At 47.4% G+C, this 11,058-nt stretch overlaps 1 protein-coding gene across 4 annotated transcripts; it reads left to right on the forward strand.

The window, feature by feature from the left end:
* Nucleotides 1–14: 14 nt before the first annotated feature.
* TAS1R3 (taste 1 receptor member 3) lies at nt 15–6,544 on the forward strand. 4 transcript variants are annotated; one of them, XM_058855245.1, is made up of 6 exons: nt 15–1,009; nt 1,818–2,118; nt 2,859–3,638; nt 3,804–4,007; nt 4,095–4,215; nt 4,660–6,544. In XM_058855245.1, exons 1-6 carry the CDS (start codon nt 828–830, stop codon nt 5,592–5,594), a joined length of 2,523 nt encoding a protein of 840 aa, XP_058711228.1. In that variant the 5' UTR covers nt 15–827; the 3' UTR covers nt 5,595–6,544. The 4 variants fall into 4 exon arrangements, with proteins under 4 accessions (XP_058711228.1, XP_058711225.1, XP_058711226.1 ...); XM_058855242.1 differs by having other exon boundaries at nt 2,859–4,007; XM_058855243.1 differs by having other exon boundaries at nt 3,804–4,215.
* The last annotated feature ends 4,514 nt before the right edge of the window (nt 6,545–11,058 follow it).

Consider the following 11,058-nt stretch of genomic DNA (forward strand, 5'->3'; position numbering starts at 1 on the left):
TGAACATACCTGGAAAACACAGCTGCAACTGGTGCTTCCCTGAAGTATTCCTGTATTTAGATCTCTGTATCTGCTTCTCTTCCTGCAAGGAAAATATTCCAGCCTTTGAGCATCGCTTTGGCAGCAAAAGCAGTTTTCTGGTACAGTAGAAAACACAGGAAATTGAACTTTTCATTCAGAGCTCTCCTAAAATCCAACCCTGGACAGAAAAAATACAGTAATGAAAGCTAAATTACCATGCTGTGAACTTGGATTTAAGTTTTCAAACTGAAATTAATGTCCCAGCTCAGTGTGAGGGCAAAAAAAATTAGATCAGCCAGTAATAACTTCCTAAAGAATATCAATACAGCTGAGTGACAGCTCACCAACCTTGTGACCTGGGAATGGCCTCTCCAGGCAAATTCCTGCCATGCCCTGAGGAAGATTTGGTTATTTCCATGATGAGGTGACCTCAAATTTAAAAAATAAATAGATAAAAATTACTGTTGTGTAAGTCTTTTACCAGAATTAGAGTGGGGCACCTGGGTTTTATCACCTCTCCCCAGAGGACCCCAAATTTCCACAGCTATGACAATGATTTGTAAATCACTCTGAGTAAAGGGTACTCACTAAGTAAAGGAAATCAGGATGAGAGCAGTGGTTTGCACCTAAGTGCCCTCAGAGGGTATTTGATTATTGCCCACTAAATTTAATTTAATGCATTTTGCTAAACAAATTCCCCCCCATGACTTCAATCCCTCCGAGCTCTATTTAAAGAGACTTCCCAGGAACAGCTGAGCCTGGATTCTCTGCTCCCCTTCCTTTTCCCAGATCCCTTTTCTCCCAAAATGAAGCTCCCTGGGCTTTGGCTGTGCCTGAGCTTTGGCTCTGCTGCCTCCCTCAGCCCCTCGTGTCTGTCAGCTCAGTTCAGGAGGCCGGGGGATTTTATCCTGGGGGGTTTGTTCCCCTTTGGGAAGGACACAGTGAACCTGACGGCTCGCTCAGAGCCCACCCTGCCGCGCTGTGAGAGGTAAGAGCAGGGCTGGCATCTGGGAAAAAAAGGGAAAATGAAGTGGGGTTCTGCTGGAGGTGGGATGGGACAGAGAAGAGTTTGCACACTGGGACATCAACTGGTGCTAAAATGGAAATGCTTTTGTGTTCTACACTGATAGGTAGATCACATTTTGGGATGGTGCTGTTGCTTTTTAGGACAAACGACACTCAGCAGCAGGTACAGGGCAGAGCAGGAACCAAAATCAGTTGGGTTTGTAGGTGTGAGCAGCATTTCCTCCTCACTTACGCCAGGCTGGTTCCCACCAGCACATCACCACCTACCCACAGCTCTAGGTGAGGAGAACGAGAAGCCAGGCTTGTGTCCTCCTCCTGCTCTGGCAGCAGCAAAGCTCAGGACAGCAGGGTCCAAAATCCTTCCATCTTCACATTCCTGGGGCAGGGGATGTGCTCAGTGTGCTGGGGTACACAGAGAAGGAAAACCCCAGGAAAAATCCCACATTTCAATCACGATCAGTCTCCTGAATTAGCACTTTGGGAATCTTTGGCTTAGTGGGTGAAGGACACAAAGTCTTGGCTCTCACAGCTAGACTGGTCTCTACCTCTGTTCCTTCTCCTGGGAAGCTCCAGGGATATTTTTGCTGGCAGAAAAGATTAAGTGAACTGGGAAGGTGCTGTCAGAGCAAAAAACTCATGAGTGGGTCCAGGGATGCTCTGCTGGCAACAGCAGGAATGTCTTGCTTGGCCATGTGGATGCCAAAATGTCAGAGGAGGTGACAGGGGACAGCACTGCCAGGCCATGTCACTCCTGTCCCCTCTGCCCCCAGGTTATTCATGGACGGGCTGATCTGGGCTCTCGGGATGAGGTTCGCCATTGACCAGATCAACAATTCCAGCTCCCTCCTGCCAGGAATAAAGCTGGGATACGACATGTATGACACCTGCTTTGAGCCCCTGGTGGCCCTGCAGCCCAGCCTGCTGTTCCTGACCCGGAACGGCACCACAGGGATCGGGATTCTCTGCAACTACACCGAGTACCAGCCCCGCATCACTGCCATCATTGGGCCCCACAAGTCAGATCTCTGCCTGCTCACAGCCAAGCTCTTCAGCTCCTTCTTGATCCCGCAGGTAAAAACGTCTCTGGAGAGGCAGGAATTCTTCCTTTTTGGTTCAGGTAATGAAACAACCTCCAGAACTGATACTTTATATTAATGTCTCAGTGTGAGCCAGAAGCCTCACTCAAACCACTTCCCAGTAAGCACGCCTGGTAATTTCCCTTTCTTCTTAAATAACAGCTCCAGAGATACATCCAGGAATCCTTTCCCAAGCCTTTTATGAATTTTCTTCCTTTTTGGTGGGGAAGGGTTTGGTGGTAAAGCAGAGATTCCAGTCTTCCCTCTGTCACAGATTTCTTCAGTGCTCTCGGGTGGGTCAGTAACTGCCCTCCTGGGCACACTCGAGTGTTTCATTTCCCTGAGAGAACAGACACAACTCAGACCACTCTGATCCATGTCAAATGGGAATAACGCAGCTCCTAGAGGATCCCTTGTTAATACATCTGTGATTAAATACCCAGTTACTACAACAGAGCTCTCATGGTCAGGGGAATTTAACACCGAGCTAAGAAATAACAATCTTGAGTGTGTCACCCTGTGTAGAAATTAATTATCGTTTCATAGTGATGAGAGACACAAAGGAGATACTTTATGGCTCTCTCGGTGAATCCCTTGGGATGAATTCTTTTACTGCCAACCCTGACCATCATTTTGGAAAATTTAATGTGCTAAAACTAAAGAAGAAGAGAGGTGAGTGACCTGGGCTGTGGCCACTTCCATGTTTTCCTCCCTTCCTCTCTGTTCCATGGGCAGGTGAGCTACGGAGCCAGCAGCGAGACCCTGAGCAACACGGAGCTGTACCCGTCCTTCTACCGCACTGTCCCCAGCGACAAGAACCTGGTGGAAGCCGTGGTGAGGCTGCTCAACCAGTTTGGCTGGAACTGGATCGCCACGGTGGGCAGCGACGATGAGTACGGCCGGGGCGCCCAGGCTCTCTTCCTGAGCATGGCTGGCAATGACAACATCTGCATTGCCTTCGAGGGGTTCATCCCCACAGACCTGGCTGAGCCCAACGCCAGAAAGCAGCTGGAAGACACTGTTAAATTAATTAACAGCACCAAAGTCAACGTGGTCGTGCTGTTTGCCTACAGCCTGCCTGCCCAGGCCCTGCTGGAACACAGCATCAGGATGGGGCTGGGCAAGAAGGTCTGGATTGGCACCGAGGCCTGGATGCTGTCGGACGTCGCCGCCTACACGCCCAACATCCAGAGCATCGGGACAGTGCTGGGCTTTGTCTCGAGAACAGGGACAGTCCCTGGCTTCCAGGAGTACGTGGCTGAGCTCTTCAGCTCTGTTGAGCAAGAGAAATTCTGCCAGCAGTCCCGGGAGCTGAGCCGCCTCATGAACACTGAGGTGCTGGACACACACTGCCAGCAGTGTGACCACGTCACCCTTGGGGACATCTGGCCCCTGCTCAGGGTGACCATGGTGCAGCCGGTGCACGTGGCCGTGTACAGCGTGGCCCACGCCCTGCACAGAGCCCTGGGCTGCACCTCTGAAGGCTGTCCCAAAACACCTATCAGGTCCTGGCAGGTGAGGAAAGATGTGAGGGCCAAATGGCAGGTTTTTGTCACATCACAGACAGACTGTCACAATCTTAGCCCACCAAAGGGACAACTGATTGCAGCTGGCAGAATTACCATCCTCCAAACGAGAACAACCGTACCAAAATCCATTTTGATTTCATTTCCTCCCCAGCTGCTGCACTTCATGAACACCCTCCCGTTCGAGGTGAATGGCCAGAGCTTCAGGTTTGATCAATCCCATGGCACAAACACCGGGTATAAACTCATCTTCTGGGCCTGGAGGGATGGCACCCTGACCTACCTGCCCGTGGGGGACTATGACCAGTCCCTGTACATCCAGAAGTCCCAGATCCAGTTCCACACTGCAGATAAGAAGGTAACAATGGCACAATTTCTTCTTATTTGTTTGAGATTACGATTCTCCTGGAGGTGCCTGGCTGATGTTCATTCCTGCCTTTGCCAGGAGCCCACATCCGAGTGCTTCAGACGCTGCCAACCAGGACAATTCAGAAGAATAAAAGGATTCAATCTCTGCTGCTATGACTGTACAGACTGTTCAGAAAACACCTTCTGGAGCAGTACAGGTGAGGTCTGGGGAATTTAAAGGCTTTAACTGGATTTAACTGTCTCCTGGCTGAGGTGATGATGAGCTGGGAGCTCTCCTCCATAAGCACTGTCAGGTGTTCCCCTCTGTTCTGCTCTTCACTCTTGGGCCCAGAGGGAAGGAATGAGGACAACATTTTATCTGCAGAGGTAGGAGAGAGGAGTATCATGGAATGCTGGGGGTATGGCTAGAATGCATAAAATTTTGGTATTGCTGGGGAAGGGAAACAGCGGCACGAAATACAAGGGAGGAGGGTGGGAAAGTAGAGGGTGAACTACCACAAGCTTTGGAGATCCAGCACACCTTGGAGGGAGGGAACCAGGCAAAACACCCCCTGAAACACCACCTAATCCTTGTGTGATCACCCCCAAGGCCTGCCAGTGGTGGCAGGTCCTGTGGGGTGCTCACCAGGCTCTCTCTGCAGACAGCACCAGCTGCTCCCCATGCCCGCAGCACCAGTGGGCCCCGGCCCGCAGCACACGGTGCCACGAGCGCACCGAGAGGTTCCTCTTCTGGGACGAGCCCATGGCCGTGGCCTTGATGACACTGATGGCCCTGACGGTGGCCCTGAGCTGCTTGTCAGCGCTGCTGTTCCTGAAGCACCTGCAGACCCCCCTGGTGCAGGTGGCAGGGGGTGGCAGGACCCTCTTTGCCCTGCTCTGGCTGCTGCTGCAGAGCCTCAGCTGCTGCCTGTACGTGGGCAGGCCCAGCGCCAGGCTGTGCGCGGTGCAGCAGCTCTCCTACGCCCTGTGCCTCAACGGCTGCTTCTCCACCTTCGTCCCCAAGGCCCTGGAGATCAGCCTGCTGACGGAATTCCCCCGCTGCGCTCCCAGGCTGCTGCGCTGGGTGACCCACGGCAGGGCCTGGCTGCTGGTGGCCACGTCCCTCCTCACCCAGGCGCTGCTCTGCTTCTGCCACCTCCGCCTGGGCCCCGATTACTTGGTGGCCGACTACAAATCCCTGCCCAGCGAGGTGGTGCTGGTGTGTGGCACCCAGTCCTGGGCTGCCTTTGCCCTTCTGCACGGCTACAACAGCTGCCTGGCCTTCGCCTGCTTCCTGTGCACCTTCATGGTGCAAACCCCGGCCAGGAGGTACAACGTGGCCAGGGGCATCACCTTTGCCACCCTCATTTATTTCATCATCTGGATCTTCTTTGTGGTGGTTTTTGCCACGCTGAGGACAGTCCTCAGGGCTGTCACACAGATTTGCACCATCCAGGCCACCACCCTGGGGATCTTGGCCAGCTACTTCGTGCCCAAATGCTACATCATGGTGTTCAGGCCTGATCTGAACACGGGGGATTATTGCCAGAACCCCGCTGAGGAGCAGCCAGAGGAGGATTCGGTGAACAGACAATAAACCACACCCTCTGTCACCTGTCATCAGCAGAAGCTGCATTTTAAGGAGAAAATCATGTTTACAAGCACTGTATGGCCCCAGGCACAATCATACATGAACTAGAGCTCTGAAAGCATAGGGCTCAGCAGCTGAACTCCAGAGGAGCAGCCTCCATCCTCTCTGGAAACACCTTTCAGCCCCAAAAAGGAGCCAAAATTAGGTTCAAGTAATGAAACAACCTACAGAAATGGTATTTTACATCAATCTCTCAAGTCTGGCAATGTGAGCCTCACCAACACCACTTCCCTGTAAACGCTTCTGGTAATTTGCCTTTCTTATTAATTAACAGCTCCAGAGATACATCCAGGAATACTTTCCCAAGCCTTGTAAGAATTTTCAAATATATCCAATAAAAGAGAAGTAAAAAGAACATTCTGACAGGTAACAGCAGTTGTGTGTGTGATACAAAGGGGGCATTACCCATTCAAATCCCAGCTCATTCCATTTGTTTTCCATGGAAATCAGAGAAAGACACATGGAAATGAGCTCTGTGCAAATCACACTCTCCAAAGGCACAGCAGGAGGTTCCTCCATCCCAAAAAACCAGGCAAAGATCACCAAAAAACTTCACATTGTTTCCAGCAGTACCAAGTCAATATCCAGTCATATCACCAAGATTTTTCTTTTCCCCACTCATGTTGACAAGTAACTATTCTGCTCTTTTATTCCTTAAAAGTTTTTCCATTTCTGCTCTTTTCTTCCCTAGATTAAATTTTTTCCATCTCTCCACTGTGTGTTACTGGAATTTAATCAGTCCAGCTCAATTAAAGAATTTGCAAATTAATCTAAACCAGTGAGTATTTTCATTCTTAAAAAAAAAATAAAGAAAATAAAGAACTTCTTGATGCACTGCTGTAACTGGTCCCCAATTTTTGTGATCACCTCCATCCAAAATTATTCCTCAGTGTGATTAAAAAAAACCCAAAACTCTGACCTGGAGCCCGGAGTTCTTGCTCCTGGAGCCTGCAGGAGTTCTTCACAACAACGCTTGGGAACCTGAAATTTTCAGTATTCCTTGCTCCAGGGCTGTGGTTCCATAGCAAAGAGGCATTCAGTAAATTTTGATCATCATTCCAGAAATAGAAAAAGGAAAAAAAAAGTGATTTAACTCCACCAGGCCCTGCAGGAAAAGGCTGTCCAAAATTCTGATAATTTAATTAATATTCACCTAAATTCCGACAATTTAATATTCACTTAAATTACAACCATTCAATATTTACCTAAATTCTGACCATTTAATATACACTTAAATCCTGACCATTTAATATCCACCATACTGGAAAATGCTGGGATTTATGGTATTTAAATTATGTTTCCCTCTCCCCTTGCTGTGTGATCTGTACCAGCTGGGAAAAAGAAATCTGCCTCACCAAGCTGCTCCTGTTCTTTTTATTTAGGCTGGAAAATTAGAATAATTTAGGCTGGAAAAAGCCTTTCAATTTTGAGTTCAGCTGAGCCCCTCAGACTGTTCAGGGTGTCCTGACAAACCCAAGGCTCACCAGAGTCACAGGGTGTCCCACTGATCCCTGTTTCTGCTGCAAAGTCCAAAAATAGGGAATATTTATGAAATAAATAATAAATAAATACTGCAAATAAATGAACACATACACTGTGCTTATCACATAAAATTAAAAGCTTTTTAGTGTTTAAAATAGCATTTACACATAAGCAGCTATATATTAACTATACAGACACTTGGGTTTTAATACAATATCTACAAAAAAGAATTCAATTATGCAATAGACATTTAACAGGAACAGTGCAGTCCATGCTAATAAAGAGGTCACTCTTTGAGTAGAACCAATTCTAGGATAGGTGATAGTCTGGGTTTTCATTATTTAAAATCATGTAACTTTGTTCCTCTACTGTACATAAAATTCTTTACATGTATTTCTAATCACTGATTAGAATTAATAATTTTAAGTCAATCTTATTACAATCCAGTTAAATGCAAAACAAAGTAAAAAACCAAAACAATTACATCAACCCATGAGCTGTCAAGTCTTAGGAGAGGAGAGAACAAAAATTATAGCAAAAGTCAACATCTGTGCATCATTGCTTGCCATCCAATAAAACCTTTGGATAAACTCCAGGGGAGTCCAGGGGACTGTTTCCTTGGAAAAGCAGATTCATTAACAGGAGGTAAAAGACACCAGCATGCTTTTAAGACTATTTGCCAAAGAATATACTCCTCAGAGTTTAAATACTGGGTGGAGACACTCCCCCTGCAGATCCTGCCTCTTGCAGATGGGAGATGTCATCCCAAAGTGTTTCCTCACCCTTGTTCAGGATCCTCCAGACATCCCTGCTGCTGGATCTGAGGCAGGGATGTGTAAGCACTGAGCTCAGCTTCAGAATAAAAATGTCAAATTACTTCAGGCTCCTGTTCTGAGGGTGTTCCCTGCACAGCAAACCTCTCCCTGGAGCCAGAGTACTCCGGGGCCATTAAATCAAAATTAAATGTCAAGCCCTGGTGGGAAAGAAATGATGGGTCTGCAGCACTCCAGCCTCCAAATTTTCTTCCACCTGGCACAATTCCCACAGTGGGCAGCTCCACTGGCATCGTTGGCACGTGTTCCTGCAGGGAATGCCAGACCCAACAGGAGAGAGCTGTACAGGGAGCTCCCAAGGCTGGAAAGACATAAAGAATGGAAACCAAGGATGGGATTTGGGAAATCTCCTGCCTTTGTTCCCTTGAGGAAATGGAGATCTGGCAACAATTCAGGCCTGATCTTCCACTGGCTCAGCCCAGCCTGTGCACGGTGGGGAAATGCAGGATTTGTCTTACTGTTCAATATTGCACTGTCCAAGAGGGGCACTGCTCCCTCCTGCTCTCTCTGGAAACAGCAGGATCCACCTCTGGAACAACACCCAGAGCATCCTTGACCTGCACTGGAGGAAGCTCCTCCAACCTGATTCCCTCAGCAAAGGCTTTCCCACATCTGTTAGGGACTCCCAGCCTCGTCCCAGGGTGAGCCACGAGCACACACGTTTAGAACACAGTCATTTTTCAACATAGCAGCAAAGACCAGCAAGACACAGAACAGTTTCTGCCAACAGCAAAACCACGAGACAAAACCAAACTCCCAGCAGGTGTGTAAACCGCAACTCTTGGAAAGACACGAGGAAATTACACATGGGTGAAAGCTCAGCCCTCAGCTTTAATCCCTTTTTTTGGAAATATTAAAAGGAGATATTTTTTTTTTCCTCCAGCCCTCTGAGTTATTCCTTAAAACAGGGCCAGAGAAATCATAATTTAAAGAGGCCAGAAAAATCTCAATTAATTTAAAAACAGAACCACTAGTGACTGTCAGTAAAGTCGCAGACTCCTCAGCAGTGTTTCTTGGAGACAGAGCAGAATTCAACCATTATTTTACCCTGTTCATTGTCAATCTTTCAGAATAGTTCATTGTTCAAGTGTCAATCTTTCAGAATAATTTACTAAGTCAGGTTTGCATCTGGGAGGAGGAAGGAAGGAAAAGTCCTGTTGTACAGTCAAGCTTTGGGCAGGGCCTCTTTTGGAGGAGCCATTCATGGATGGTGATGAAAGCTCTGCTTTCTGAAGCCTTGGGCAGCTTTTTGGGGAGGTTTTTGTAAAGAAAACTAATTTAGAAGCCCAGAAATGGGCCGAGTGACAGAGTTTCCCAAATGCCTGGCTCCCTATGGGAGAAGGAATTTAGTCTCCCATTACCACAAACACCCGGAGTCTCTGACAAAGTGAGGTGGGAAAAAGGAAAGAAGTGAAAAATCAGAATGAAATGGACATTCTGAAGAGTCAATTTTCAGGGTGACAAATGAACTCTCTTCACATCCACCTTGGATATTTACCCAAAAAGTACAGAACAGACCAAAAAGAAGCTTCTTACCAGTGAAGAAAATGCTTATTTACAGTAAAGACTGATTTTAAAGCACCTATCCTCAATCCTGCCAGCAGCAGGGATTTCACAAAAGAGGATTTACCTAAGGAATGGCCCCGTGGTCAAATGCCAGAGTGGCTGCAGCTCATGTCTCATTAAATGAGCCACTGTGGCAGAGGGTGGCTGTGCTCACCATACCTTAAAAAAGCTTAAATACCACTGAAGCTTCCTGAATTTACTTTCCAGAGCCTCAGGCCAGAAAATAGCCGGAAATTAAATTTTGGGGATATTCAACAGCAGTTGCTTCAGTCAGAGCAACTCAGCAGGAGGAGTCAGGGGTAAGGATTTCTTTTTGAGGAGCTCCAGGGTGAGTCTCACTCGATGTCAGGGGTAAGGATTTCTTTTTGAGGAGCTCCAGGGTGAGTCTCACTTGGTGTCAGGGGTAAGGATTTCTTTTTGCACCATTCCTGATCTGTTCTCAGATGTCCTGACACCTCTCTGCCCACTGTGCTCAGAAATGTTCCCTGGGGGATCAGACATCTCCAGGTCTCTGTTTCAACAAAAGTGAGAAAGATTCTGCTCAGAAAGGAAGGAGGGATCACAATGAAGAGCCACGTCCCAGTGGGAGCCAGGATTTCCCAGTGCCTCTGCTGAAATGGGGTAAACAGCCCCTTCAAAAGGGAAAAGCTGACAGAACTGCAGTAATTTTCCTATTTCTGTGGGAATAATTCTTCCAACCTGCAAGCAAGTGCACATCCAGAGGGAACAGCCACACCTGGCAGCAGGGATGTGACTGAAATTCCCAGGAACCGAGTGCAGCTGCAAAATCGCTCTTGGGAAATAAGGAAATAACTTTGTAAGTTCTGTACAATGAACACATACAGTAGCAAGACTCCAGCACTCCCTTGAGAGAATATCTTGAAAAAAAGCTCCTCAAAGAACCCAAGAAAGATTGATTTATACTCCCTAGACAGCAGGAAGTAGCCACAACTTTGTTCTCCTCTAGGAATTGGTTGGATCCTACTCCTTTCCAAGTACTTGAGGGTGCCATGTCTGCTTAGAGCTATGGATGCATCCAAGAAACATCATTCCAAGGCAGTATCCCAGATACCAGCCAGCAGTTGCTTTGTCCTTGCAAGAGAAAAAGCAGGAAAAAAATCAAAGTGCTCCTATGCATTGTCAGGAATTTAGAAGTCATGTGAAATACCAGTCCTCCAATCAGCCCAAAAAGAGACACTAATTCCACTGAAGTAGGTGCCACAATGACCAAAGCTCATTAAGATGTGAATATACACCAGCCATTCACAATCCAAAACGAGATGGGGAGGGGGAAAAAATCAAAGATAACGAAAAGATGCCGTCAATTTGCAATTTTTCGATATTTAACAATCCCAGGAGATTTTGTTGCTCATTTTTGTATTTTTTTTCTTTTTTCTCTTTTTTTTTTGTTCAGTTTTGTCCACTTTTTTCTGCTACACACTTGCGAACAGGAAGGTGTGACATGCAAGACAGCCAAGCCTCTTCCACTGAGCGTCCCACAACGACTCCCCCAAACCCACCCACCCACA

The sequence above is a fragment of the Poecile atricapillus genome, chromosome 22 (genome assembly GCF_030490865.1).
Source record: "Poecile atricapillus isolate bPoeAtr1 chromosome 22, bPoeAtr1.hap1, whole genome shotgun sequence".
NCBI lineage: Eukaryota > Metazoa > Chordata > Aves > Passeriformes > Paridae > Poecile > Poecile atricapillus.